This window comes from Mesocricetus auratus, unplaced genomic scaffold, assembly GCF_017639785.1.
Source record: "Mesocricetus auratus isolate SY011 unplaced genomic scaffold, BCM_Maur_2.0 Super-Scaffold_100007, whole genome shotgun sequence".
In the NCBI taxonomy this organism is placed as follows: domain Eukaryota; kingdom Metazoa; phylum Chordata; class Mammalia; order Rodentia; family Cricetidae; genus Mesocricetus; species Mesocricetus auratus.
Genome location: NW_024429191.1, coordinates 47,841,233 through 47,855,141, shown reverse-complemented (window position 1 = coordinate 47,855,141; position 13,909 = coordinate 47,841,233). Strand labels below are relative to the sequence as shown.

Below are 13,909 nucleotides of genomic sequence, written 5' to 3'. Positions count from 1 at the left end.
ACCTGGAAGGCTGTGACTTCTGATCATACAGGGAATTTAGGGGCTCTCTTGTGTCCCAGCTCTGGTCCGCATCCTCCTTGTCAAGAGGAGAAGCACAGGTCCTGGGTCCCAGTGCTGTTGGGTCTACGCTTTGGCCCGGGCTGGTGGCCACCTCCCAGGCTTCCCGGCAGGACCCAGCCTTCCACTAGGGCTTCTCTCTGTGGCCAGACCCAGGTGTGGCAAGGATAAGAGGATGGGGGCAGAGGAGACCCGGCTGGGACCCCTGGTCTCCTGTGTCAGAGGCGCCAGGAATCTTCATGGCAGGAAAAGGAGACTAAAAATAATCCGGAAAGGGAGAGTCCGGAGAGAGGAACTGGGAAATGGGAGGGGGAGGGGCAGTCAGAGCAGGGAAACGGTGATACATCTCTCAGCTCAGGCACTGGCTTGCACGTGTGTGACTGTGTGTGTGTGACTGTGTGTGTACACACACACTCTACACACTTGCTTTACCCAGATAGCAGAGATCGTGTACACTGTACTCACACCACACAGTCTTTGGGGTTTCTGTGACAGCCACCGTTGACCCCACTCTTTGCCCGGGCACACTCAACTCTCACTCATTCAGCACTAGATAACAGTGCACACCCACTCACGAAAACTCCTCACAGTGACTGTCCCAGCAAGCTGAGCTCCTTTCACGGCATCTTACTGATTCTCTGCTACCCTTGCCTTCCCGTCCTCCCCAACAGCTTGTTCTTAGGCCCACTGTGTCGTCTGGCCTGATGCAGTAAAAGTCAAAGCATAGAGAGGCTGGCCAGGGCAGCACAAGCCTGTAATACCAGCACACTGAAGGTTGAGGCAGGAGGATCTTGAAAGAGGAAGCTGCCCAGGAGGGTCCAGGGGTGGGATGAGCAGAGGTGAGAGGTGAAGAAAGACAGTATGACGAGGAGGAAGGGAGGGAAGTGTACCAATGTTCTCTCCTGACTCAAAAACGTAAGTTTCAGACTTCCTCAGTCTACCCACCAGGGAGATACTGAGGGGCACTTTCTCCCTCCACCCTCCTCAGGGGATGACTTCCACAGAACACCTCCCTCCTTGGAAACACTCAGAAGACGATGTCAGCCCAGTCCCTTCCTGCAGCAACGCCCCCTACCCTGAAGCCCCCTCGGATCCTCCGCCCCCGCCCCCTTCTCGCCATCGGGCTCCACACTCCCCGGGGCCTCCCCACAATGGCTCCTCTTCGAAGTCACTTCCTCAGATTCCCAATGATGCATCAGCCTCAATGTGCACCTCCATCTTCTGGGAGCCCCCCACGTCTTCCCTGAAGCCCCCTGCTCTTCTGCTCCCCTCAGTTTCTAGAACCAGCCTGGACTCTCAGACTTCTCCTGACTCTCCTGCCAGCACACCCAGTCCCAGCCCCGTGTCCCGGCGTTCTGTCTCCCCAGAGCCAGCTCCCTGCTCTCCAGTGCCCCCACCCAAGCCCTCTGGGTCTCCCGGAACACCTCTACCCTCGCTCCCTTTGCCTCTCCAGGATGGCTCTGCCTCGGCCCCTGGCACGGTTCGTAGACTGGCCGGCAAGTTTGAATGGGGGGCTGAAGGCAAAGCCCAGTCCTCAGACTCCCTGGAGCGATGCTCCCAAGGGGGCACGGATGTAAACGGGGAGAGAGAGACTCCCCAAGCCGTCCTTTCCGGGAATGGGTCCCAGGAGAATGGCACTCCAGGTAAGCATATGGTGCAGCTGAGTTCTTGAAAACTGGGCACTTTAAAGGGCTAGCTAGCATTTCTAATGTAGATTTTGTGTTTGAAAAAACCTGTTTTCTGTGTTTCTTAGAGTTTGCAGACAGGGTGGATGAGGTCTACAGATACCTGGGGTTGCTCCTTTATGTGGGGGGAGAAGCTCAGATGGGATGGGTCAGGCCCCAAGAACTTCCTTCGACAACCCCTTCTGTCACAGATGCTGCCCTGGCCTGCCCCCCATGCTGCCCCTGTGTCTGCCATGTAGCGAAGCCTGGCTTGGAGCTCCGATGGGTGCCCGTGGGGAGTTCTGATGACATCCTCAGGGCCCCCTGCCGGGCATCCCCACTGCGAGCCTCCCGCTCCCGCATCAACCCACCTGTCATCAGTCACCCTCCAGTTGTCCTTACATCTTATCGTTCCACTGCTGAGCGCAAACTCTTACCTCCCCTCAAGCCCCCCAAACCAACTCGAGTTAGGCAGGAAACCAGCACCTCTGGGGAGCTTCCACAGCCGGACCCGGAATTGCCTTCAGAAGATGGGATCCAAACAGGTAGAAGGCAAGGGAATTAAGGATACGGAAGGTGGGGAGAGGAGTCATAGGAGCACCGGGTTTTGAGGGCACCGGGTGGGTGCTGAGTGGCCAGTTATAACCCCACCAACCCAGGACTTTTCGTTTTTCTCCCAGCTGCTGCTCGGGAGTTGAGGGGAATGGTAGTCTTGGCATCAGTCTTCACTGGGGCTGGGCCTCGGGCTCAGCGTCTTGGGCTGGGGGTCTTGGAGATTAGCTCTGGTCACTCTGGCTTCTCTCTCCAGGGGACAGGCCTGAAGAAGTGCCTCAGAATGCTCCTCCTGCAGTCCTGGAGGGAAGGTACCGAACTCTCCACCTGTGTTCCCCTCTTTTCTCCTCACCTCACCATGCTCTCATGCAAAGGCAGACAGACTAACTTTCAAGTCCCAATGAATGCTACCGTATTCCCGCAGAGGGGGAAAGGTCAGAGTTCCAGACACAAGGGGCCCAGGTTTCTAATGTGATCTCTGTTCCATATTAGTTATGCAACCTTAAATAAATCCTCTTTTTCTGGTCTCAGAGTCTTTCTCTAAGAAATAGAAATAAGCTTGACTCTGTTCCATGGGGTTATTGAGGAATAATATTGCAAAAAATCTGGGCTCCAGTTAGGCTTAGTGGTACATGCTATATATAATTCCTGCAAACTGAGGCAGGAAAATCAGGAGTCAAGACCAGCCTGGGATACATATCACAGTTCATTTTCAAAACAACAACAAAGCAACAAACAAGCAAACAAAAAAACCAAAGGCAGGGCCAAACTCTGCTTTAGTTATTTTAGCTTGGGAGTGTATTAAAATTATTTCTTTTCTTTTTTTTTTTTTTGGTTTTTCGAGACAGGGTTTCTCTGTGGCTTTGGAGGCTGTCCTGGAACTCGATTGGTAGTCCAGGCTGGTCTCGAACTCACAGAGATCCGCCTGCCTCTGCCTCCCGAGTGCTGGGATTAAAGGCGTGCGCCACCAACGCCGGGGCCATCTCTTATGCTTTCTAGCCTTGCTAATCATTTAGATTATTTTTTTCTTATTAGAAGTAATAATCCAGGTATATTCATTTATTTATTGACTACAGCAGTTTTTAGCTTGAGAAAATGGCTGGTAACTAGGAGAGGGCAGACAGGGAGCTTGAGTTTCACCAAGTCACAAAGATCTAGACAATGCTCCTGTGTGAGGGGGCTGGAAGGAGGGACTTGGAACTATCTACAACACAGAAGCTGAGAGCAGGAATGTTTGGAGCCTGATTTGCCCAGGGCCTCCCCTCCAAAGGCATAGCACGTAGGAATGTCTGGGTTTGCTGAGGAGCTGTCAGGATCCCTCCATACACGGTTCACAGGAGTTCTGCACCTCTCTCTTCTGGTATCATGTGAACTACACCCACAGAATGGACCTCACACTTCTTTTCTTGCTCCACAGAGATGAGGAAGGGTTGGAGTTGTTGAAGGAGCAGCAGTGGGAGCTGCCGCTGCAGGACGGTAGGTCTCTCCTGTGACAGGCAGGATGGAAGGGTTCTGGGCCCCGGACCTCCCTGATGTTCTCTGTCTACCTTCCAGAACCTTTGTACCAGACGTACAGAGCAGCTGTGCTGTCAGAGGAGCTGTGGGGTGTGGGTGAGGATGGGGGCCCCTCTCCGGCTAACCCCGGAGAAGCTCCCACCTTCTCCAGGCTCCCTGGACCTCGAAACACTCTGTGGCAGGAGCTTCCAGCTGTGCGAGCAAGTGGTCTCTTAGAGAGCCTAAGCCCCCAGGAAAGGCGCATGCAGGAGGTGGGTACCCCACGGTGGGACTGAGAAGGCTGGAATAGGAGATAGAGGAAGTATCGACCTGAGTCCTGGGCTGCTTGTGAGGTGGCTGGTCTTTCTACTGTGACCCTGTTCTCCTGTCTAGAGCCTCTTTGAAGTGGTGACCTCAGAGGCCTCCTACCTACGCTCCCTGAGGCTACTGACCGACACCTTCGTACTAAGCCGAGCTCTCCGGGACACGCTCACTCCTCGGGATCACCACACACTTTTCTCCAACGTGCAGCGAGTCCAGGGTGTCAGTGAGCGGTCAGTGGGGCCCTAGGAATGTGGGCCATGGGCTTCTCCCTCTTCTAGGTTTTTCCTTCCATGGAGTTAGTTTTCAGTACTCTCCTGAAAACCTTGGAAAACCAGACTTTCTGTCCCTCCATTAATTGCTTCCTTTATGTTTTCAGGTTTCTAGGAACATTACTGTCCCGTGTTCGTTCTTCCCCACACATCAGTGACCTGTGTGATGTGGTACATGCCCATGCAGTTGGTCCTTTCTCAGTGTATGTGGATTATGTACGGAACCAGCAGTATCAGGAGGAGACATACAGCCGCCTTATGTGAGTACTGTGGTTTCCTCCTTTCTCCCTGGGAATGTGTATCAAGACCACTGGTGGATAGTACTAAACCTTATACGTTCATATCTAAGAAAGTGACTTACGAATTATGCCCAGTAACTGATTAACAATGGCTAATAATAAAACAGAAAAATCTGAGCAATATAATGTAATAAAACTGTCAGCATTGCTACTCTTGCACCTTGTAGACATTAGTAAATAAATTAAGGATGACGTAGCCACAGCTCTACGACACCAGCACGTCAGCTATCTGTGATTGAAGGGTGGGTGGTATATAAATATGAGAACACTGGACAGAGGGATTATATTAGTGTTCCAGGGGAGATGGGTGGGGCATCTTGAGAGTTCATCATTGCTAGTCAGAAAAAGGCACTCACTTGAAAATGTATGAATTGTTTGTTTCTGGAACGTTCCATTTAATGACATTGGGTAATTGAAATTATGAAAGCAAAACTACAGAGAAGGGGACTTCTGTATCCCAGAGTTGGAGGAACCTGTGAAGTCATGTTAAGGCTGAGGCCAGGATTCAGGACCCTCCCTGCTTGAGGGAACCCCTTAGGCACCTGGGCTTTCTTTATAGGGACACTAACGTGCGCTTCTCTGCGGAGCTGCGAAGGCTGCAGAGCCTCCCCAAATGTGAGCGGCTCCCACTGCCATCTTTCCTGCTCCTGCCCTTCCAGCGTATCACCCGGCTCCGGATGTTGCTGCAGGTACTGTCCTGCTTAATGCCTGACTCCTCCCACCCACCCTGCCATGGAAATTCTCTCCAAGGCCTCTGGTCTAGATACCACCATTTCCTATCCCACCGTGACCACAGACATTTTCTCAGGGCAAAATCTTCCAACCTCAGCTCCCTAAATGCCTCAGGGGGAAGACAGAGCCTTCTAGACTTTCTTTGGCTCAGCCTCTAACTAGTTGAGATCTCCAGATGGATAAAGAGTGGTTTTGGGGGAGAAATGAAGAAATAAACCTTAGCTTTCGGGTATGAGTACACAGTATTCCATGGTGAATACGCAGATTTATAGTGTATAAAATTCAGTTTTTATGGTGGCTGTAGGGCAGGGCTGAGCACTGTAGCTTAGTAGTAGACAGCTTGCCTAGGGAGTACTGGACAAGGCCTCGGATATAATCTTCAGTGCAAGTAACTAAATCAAATTTAAAGAAATGAAAAAGTTCCTTAGTGGAATAATACTGAGGGAAAAAATGGAGGTTTTACAAAACACTTCTTTTACATCTATTTGTGTGTGCATGGTGTGTATGTATGTGTTGGTGTGTAATACGGAAGTCCGAGGACAACTTGCAGAAGTCAATTTGCTTTTTTCATCACCTGGGTCCTATGGATCAAATTCGGGTCTTTAGGCTTGGCTGCATAATGCTTTTCCTCACTGAACCATCCTAGGACACATTGCAGGAGTTAGTTCCCAATTCCTCTGTGTAAGTTCCACAAAAGCTGTTACCTCATGAGCCAGAGAAATACTTTTCTTTTTTTTTTTTTTTTAGTTTAATGTATTTTAATAGCAAACTTACAGGAAAAGCACAGAAGACAGACAACATTAAAAACATGTACTTGCATGTAGGACAACTCAGTTAGGAAAGTACAGTGAATGGATGGAATCTACTGTATGATAAATATGCTACAAACACCACTTAGTTGCCATCAATAAGACATTTTTACTTATTTTTAAAAAATCCAAATGCTGGCATTGTCCAGAAAATTTTAACAGGTTTATTTATAACTGTTATAAAGTTGAACTGTTGAAATGTGTTCAAAAAAATATGGAACGCTTCAGGAATTTGCGTTTCATCCTTGCGCAGGGGCATGCTGATCTTCTCTGTATCGTTCCAGTTTTAGTATATGTGCTGCTGAAGCGAGTACAAGAAATACTTTTTCGTATAGACTCCCCTTTGACTAAGTTACCTCATATTAGAGTTTTTTTGTTTTTTGTTTTTTCGAGACAGGGTTTCTCTGTGGCTTTAGAGGCTGTCCTGGAACTCGCTTGGTAGTCCAGGCTGGTCTCGAACTCACAGAGATCCTCCTGCCTCTGCCTCCCGAGTGGTGGGATTAAAGGCGTGCACCACCAATGTACGGCTTTCGTATTAGAATTTTTAAAAAGATTTGTATGTTTTGATTTTATGTGTGTTTTGCCTGTGGAGGCTAGAAAAGGGAATTGAATTCTCTGGAATTAGAGGCGGTTGTGAGCTACCATGTGGATGTGGGTCCTCTGAAAGAGCACTGAGTGCTGTTACCTGCAGAGCCATTGCTTCATCCCCCCAGTACTGGAATTTTCTTTTTTATACAGAATCTTACTGTGTAGTTATGGCTGGTTTGCTATGTATCCCAGGCTAGCCTGACTCCCAGAGATCTGCTTGCCTGCACCTCTAGAGCGCTGGTATTAAAGGTGTGCACCTCCATGCTTGGAAGTATTCGAACTCTTTTTATTTGTTCATCTTTTTTTTTGAAGATTTATTTCTTTATTTTATGTGTACGAGTACTCTATATGCACCAGATCCCATTATAGATGGTTGTGAGCCACTGTTGGTTGCTGGGAATTGAACTCAGGACCTCTGGAAGAACAGCCAGTGTTCTTAAGTTCTGAACCATCTCTCCAGCCCAGTATTGGAATCTTTTCTTTAAGTTTCTTTATTTTTATTTTATGTGCACTGGTGTTTTGCCTGCATCTATGTATATGTATATCAGAATCCCTGGAACTGAGTTACAGACAGTTGTGAGCTATCATGTGGTTGCTGGGAATTGAACCCAGGTCCTGGAAGAACAGCCAGTGCTCTTAACCTCTAAGCCATCTCTCCATTCCCCCAGTATTGGAATCTTTTTTTTTTAAAGATTTATTTATTATATGTACAACATTCTGCCTCCATGTATTCCTGCATGCCAGAAAAGGGCACCGAATCTCATGATAGACAGTTGTGAGCCACCATGTGGTTGCTGGGAATTGAACTCAAGACCTCTGGAAGAGCAGTCAGTGCTCTTAACCTTTGAGCCATCTGTCCAGCCCCAGTATTGGAATCTTAACGTGAAGAGTGTCCAGCTAGATGCTGCTACTACTATTTTTTCTTTTTGTTTTCAGATAGTTGGCTCTGTTTTTTGTTGTTGGTTTGTTTGTTTGTTTTTGTTGTTTTTTTTAGAACTTACTATGCAGCTCAGGACAGCCTCAAACTTGCAGTCTTCTGCCTCAGCTTCTTGAGTGTTGGAATAACAGGTGTGTACAGACTATCTTCTTTTTTAATTTAGTGTGTGTGTGTGTGTGTGTGTGTGTGTGTATGTGTGTATCGGAGGATCAAATTGATGCCTCCTCACTCATGCTAAGCAAGCACCCTACCATTGACTTCTAACCCAACTTCCTTAAGTTTTATTTAGCTTTTTTGACCTCCATGTAAACAACATGATAACAATGACACCATACTAACTCAATGATTGCTGAGAGTGCTGTTCAAGGCCCAGTTCTAAGTGTTCTACACCTGTATAAACCCAGGGACAAATGTGTGAGAACAGGAACCATTGTTTACATGATGTTATAAAGGAGGATACTAGGTACAGTTTGCATAACTTGACCTGGGCCATGCAAAAGTAATGGATGGAGCCAGGTGTGGTGGTGCACACATGTAATCCCAGCATTCCAGAGGGTGGATAGAAGGATTCAGAGTTCAAGGCTGCCAGGCAGGGCTGCTTAGCAAAAATGCAATCTCAGAAAAACATACACACTAAAAATGAAATAAATGGGAATCCAGCCATTTCTAACTGCCCTGCTGTATTGTTAGGCTAGTAATTATTAGGAAAAAATAGACCCTCCCCCCAGTATTTATGGTGTGCCAAGGACTATGCTGAATCCTCTTTACATATCACCTCAAATCCTCACAATATTATTAATGTGCTAAGTAGATGTCAGCTCCATCTTATAAACGGTGAAAGTGAGGCTCTGAGCAGTTAGCAGTAAGACTTGCTCAGCCTCTGGCAGCTGGTAGGTCTCATGACCTTGCTGAGGGTTTTCTTGGGGGCCCTGTGAACCCTAAACGGAACATGTGGCAGGATCCACAGCACCTCAGCATCTCAGGGGAAGGGAGGATCTCAGTCACCCTTTCCCTTTGTTTCCAGAATATCCTAGGCCAGACAGAGGAGGGGTCCAGTCGCCAGGAGAATGCCCAGAAGGCCCTTGGTGCTGTGAGCAAGGTGGGCAGGATGGAAGCTGAGGAGGGCTGAGGTGCCAAGTGGTAACGGGGAAGTGGAAGGGGACAGGTGGCTGCTGGAATGGATGACTCGATTCCCCTCACCAGATCATTGAGCGCTGCAGCGCTGAGGTGGGGCGCATGAAGCAGACAGAAGAGCTGATCCGACTCACCCAAAGGTTGCGCTTCCACAAGGTCAAGGTTGGTCTCGCCCAGACTCTCCATCTTGCCTTTCCTCACCATGGTGCAAGGCTAAACCCTTCTCTCTTTCCTCTCAGGCTCTACCCCTGGTCTCCTGGTCACGGCGCCTGGAATTGCAGGGGGAACTGACAGAGTTGGGATGTCGGAGGGGCGGTGTGCTCTTCAACTCCCGTCCCCGCTTCACTCCTCTCTGTCTGCTGCTCTTCAGTGATCTTCTGCTTATCACTCAGCCCAAGAGGTGGGTCTTGTGTGGGAGGGGAGGAAGCCCAAGCTGGGGTGGGGAAGAGATATCTAGCAGGACACGCCTGCTCTCGTCTGAACACCCTCTTCCCTGGGTAGTGGGCAGCGGTTGCAGGTTCTGGACTATGCCCATCGCTCCCTGGTGCAGGCCCAGCAGGTTCCTGACCCATCTGGACCCCCTACATTCCGCCTCTCTCTTCTAAGCAACCACCAGGGCCGACCCACCCACAGGCTACTCCAAGCAGCATCACTGTGAGTCATGTTTCTAGAAAATACTGTTGGGGGCTGGGGACGTGACTCAGTGGTAGAGAGTTTGCCTAGTGTGCATGGGACCGGGGATTCAACCCCCAGCACTGCAGAAGAGACAAGCAAGTGTGGTGGCATACCTTTATAATCTGAGGTAGGCAGAGGGACCATGAGTTTGAGGCCCGCCTGGGCTGCCTTGGCAAAGCTTGCAAGCAGGCAAGCCACCCTTAGGACCATCACCAGACCTCTATATTCTATTGTTCTTCTTTCTCCCCTATGGCCCCTATTCATGCCCCAGGAGTGTCTCTTGGGTCAACTGTGGACCCCCTCCTGTGTTCACCACTAGGTCAGACATGCAGCGCTGGCTAGGAGCCTTTCCCACCCCAGGTCCTCTTCCCTGTTCCCCAGATACCATCTATGAGGACTGTGGTAAGTATCTCCCAAAGGGAGGAGGCAAAGAAATGAGAGTCTTATGGGGGATGTGGAATGGCAGCTGTAAAGAGGGAGGGTCCCATTGTAATGTTACACACTCCACCAGAGTGTTCCCAGGAGCTGTGTTCAGAGCCGTCCACACCTTCCAAGACGGAGGGGCAAAGCCTGGATTCCAAGGTGCCCCGCAAGCATCCACACAAGAATCCTGAAGGTGAGAGAGCCTTTCACGTGCTCATTCAGCGAACATTCTTTGAACACCATGAGCCGGACACATAATGTTCATGCTGCAGTACTGCGATCGAGTCCAGGGCCTCACACGTGAGCAGCAAGTGCTGTACTAATGAGCTGCACCCCCAGCCCTGGAGTATACTCTCCAACAGAGGAAGCAGGCAGTGAAGGCTGAGTGAGCCAGGCACGGTGGTGCTGGTGTTGATCTCTGCTCTGTCACTTGAGAGGCACAGGCAATCAGATCTCTGTGAGTTCAAAGCCAGCCTGGTCTACACAGTGAGTTTCAGGCCAGCCTGGATTACATAATGAGACCCTTTCTTTTTTTTTTTTCAAAGTAGAGTTTCTCTGTGTAGCTCTGGCTGTCCTTTGAGTCTTGGGGATATAGGATGGCAACTAAGAAGAATGAGGGAGGGTCCTGTGTAATGTTACTTACTCCACCTGAGTGTTCCCAGGAGCTGTGTTCAGAGCCATCCGCACCTTCCAAGACAGCTGTGCAGGCGTTCGCTCTGTAGGCTGGCCTTGAACTCACAGAGATCTCCTGCCTCTGCTTCCCAAGTGCTAGGATTAAAGATGTGGGCTACCACTGCCTGGTTGAGACCCTTTTTTTTTATAGCCCATATGTGTAGTTCACAACTAGATAGCAAGACACTGTCTCAAACAAAATGAGTCTAATGGGATAAATATGTATACATTTTATGCAGTATTTTAGAAGGGGATGTATGCAACGGAAGAAAGAATAAAGTAAGGAAGGAGGGAGTTCTAGGGTTTGGTAGGATCTCCAATAATTAGGTGAGCTAGACCCCACTAGGAGGCAGTGTGTGAGCCCGAAAGAGGCGCTCAATGTAGGTATTCGGTGTCTGTAGGAAGAGTGGACCAGCTGAAAGGCACAAGCAAAGGCCTAGGACCTGCTGTGCAATAAAGGAGCTGTAAGGAGGCAAGTGTACCTAGACTGACCCAGAAAAGGGGCTGGGAACAAATGAGGTCACAGCGATAACAGATATGCTCTTGCAACCCCTTGCAAGAATTCTGTTTTTAGATTTATTTCTCTAGACTTATGTTTTATTATTTTATGTGTATGAGTATTTTGCCTGCATGTGTATCTGTGCACTTGTGTACGCCTGGCACCTGCCAAGGTCAGAAGAAGGCACTGGATCCCTTGAGACCAGAATTACAGATGGTTGTGGGTTACCATGTGGGTGCTGAGAATCACACCGGGGTCCTCTGGAAGAGCACTGATTTCTCTTAACCGCTGAGCCAGCTCTCAAGCCCAGAAGTTCTTCTGATTGAGTAACAGAAGCAATCATTGCAGGACCCAACACAGAACTGCCACAGACCCTCTTAGATGCTGGTGTCACTTCCAGGAGAGGTAGTAGCTGAAGTTGAATGTTCCAGTCTGTGCTTCGCCACCGATCCCCAACACACTGTGACCTGAGACCCCCAGAGGGCCTCCTTCCCCAGCCCCCTGATCTCTGCCTCTTCTCCCCACAAGCCTGTTTTTCTTTCCCCAGGTTGGCTTAAGGGGCTTCCTGGAGCCTTCCCGGCCCAGTTGGTGTGTGAGGTCACTGGAGAGCACGAAAGGAGAAAGCACCTTCGGCAGCATCAGAAGCTTCTTGAGGCTGTGGGACCCTCCTCAGGCACCTCTGACACCCCTCAACCCTAATGCCCGCTAGGGAGGGGACACAGATGGGACACTGGTGGCAGCATGGAGAAGACAAGGTCTGCCTGTCAATCCATATCCATGCATCATCTATTTGCTGTCAGTGGAAACACTACCTCTAGTGGCAACCGGTAGACCACAGAGCTTCAGGACAGAGCAGTCCCAGGCCGACTGATGACCATCCAGGGATTCATTTCATCTAAACTGATCCTTTCAGAAACAGTGGTGGGAGGAGAAAGCTGGTGGCATTGCCCAACCTCAACTACAGTTTCTGCTGATGAGAACCTGTCTTGCATGATGCTGGAGAGGTGAGGGCAAGGACAGAACAGACCATTGCGGGGGTTGGAGCTCAAGCCTGGGTAAAGGCTCTCTTCACCACTGTGCAATGCTCTTTCTTCATGTATGACAACCTGCCCAGACAGAAACTGCCACGATGACTATGGGAGGTGGAATGACTCTGGGGACTCGAAGGTGGAAGGGCACTTAGCATGTCCACAGCTTTCACCCAGCAAAGTGCCAGCCACACGGGAAACCCTCAATAAAGAATTGTGGCGTTATCCTGAGGCTCTTAAAACGGGACCGAGCAATGATCTATAAATACAGTTTTGTATGGGGATAGTGCTGGATGCAGTGGTGGCAAGGACAGGTGTCGGTTGTGCTGGAGCTTAGAGTCCTGATGCAAAGCCTGCCTGGAGTGTGGTGGCTCCTGCACAGCTTCTTAGATATCTGTGCGTGCAGCAGACCAGAGCAGCCATAGCTGTCGCTGTTGCAGGCTGGGGAAGACCAGAGGGCAGGGTCAGCATGGCTGGAGCTGTGTAGAGGGTACAGTAAGAGGTCAAAGGGCAGAGAGTCAATAACAAAGGCATTTCACTGACCAGCCCAGTATCTCTGTGTTTGATTCCATTCTATGTCTGCTTATTGAACATCTCTTTTGCGCCATGCACAGTTCTGGGGGATAAAAAAAGACAATGTAAGAAGTATGCTTTAGCCGGGCGTTGGTGGCACACGCTTTTAATCCCAGCACTCAGGAGGCAGAGGCAGGTGGATCTTTGTAAGTTCGAGGCCAGCCTGGTCTACTGAGCAAGTTCCAGGACATCATCCAAAGCTGCAGAGAAACCCTGTCTCAAAACAAAACAAAACAAAACAAAAAACAACAACAACAACAAAATCTATCATTGGTGGTACATGCCTTTAATCCCAGCCCTTGGGAGGCAGAATCAGACAGATTTCTGTAAGTTCGAGAGCTAGTTCCAGGGCAGACTCCAAAGCCACAGAGAAACCCTGTCTTGGAAAAAACAAAAACAAAACAAAAACAACAAAAAGAAAAGAAGTATGCTTCGGGACTGGAGAGACGGTTCAGCATTTAAGAGCACTGATTGCTCTTCCAAAGGACCCAGGTTCAATTCCCAGCACCCACATGGCAGCTTAAAACTGTCTGTAACTCCGAGATCTGGAACCCTCACACAGACATACATGCAGTAAACACCAATGCACACGAAATAAAAATAAACATAAAAAAACAAGTATGCTTCACTTAGGTGGCCTATGTTGACTTGAGTGGATTCCAAAATCAAACTGACATGTAAGATAAAGTAGGTCACACTGTTATGGAGAAAATGCACCCAGCAAAGACTGTGACACAGAATGGTGCTGGGTGAGGGAGAGTAATTTCAGGGAAGATCCTGGAGGAGTGACATCTGAGCTGAGACAAGAGAGAAGCAGCTGTGGAATGATCCAGGGAGTGTGACAAAGGGACAACAAGCCAGGAGTTGTAGGTAGAAGTGGTGGAGATGGGCCTGACCTATCTACACATGTTTCTTTTCTTTTTGGGGGAGGGAGGGGTTGAGACAGGTTTTCTCTGTGTAGACCTGGTTGTCTTGGAACTGTCTTTGTAGACCAGGCTGGCCACAAACTCATAGAGATCCACTTGCCTCTGCCTCCTGAGTGCTGGGGTTTAAGGCATGAACCACCATTGCCTGGCAATTTTAGTTCTTTTAGCCCTTTCAGTAATCCTGTAAGTCAGATACAAATATTGTCGTCATTATTGTTATGTGGATGGAGAAACTGAGGCACTGAACTGAAAGG

At 49.2% G+C, this 13,909-nt stretch overlaps 1 protein-coding gene and 1 non-coding gene across 2 annotated transcripts; one reads left to right on the top strand and one right to left on the bottom strand.

Moving 5' to 3' along the window:
• The first annotated feature begins 1,053 nt into the window (after positions 1-1,053).
• Positions 1,054-12,381, top strand: Arhgef15 (Rho guanine nucleotide exchange factor 15). Its single transcript, XM_005067581.4, is given in 16 exon segments — positions 1,054-1,158; positions 1,161-1,700; positions 1,934-2,266; positions 2,530-2,584; positions 3,691-3,749; positions 3,828-4,039; positions 4,161-4,321; positions 4,468-4,620; positions 5,219-5,348; positions 8,750-8,824; positions 8,929-9,021; positions 9,099-9,259; positions 9,361-9,513; positions 9,854-9,936; positions 10,046-10,150; positions 11,676-12,381. Coding segments are annotated over 16 exon segments (2,529 nt in total). The 5' UTR covers positions 1,054-1,094; the 3' UTR covers positions 11,828-12,381.
• On the bottom strand, positions 6,409-6,514 carry LOC121141715. Its single transcript, XR_005878669.1, has one exon. It is a non-coding gene; the product is annotated as a U6 spliceosomal RNA (small nuclear RNA).
• Positions 12,382-13,909: the final 1,528 nt, after the last annotated feature.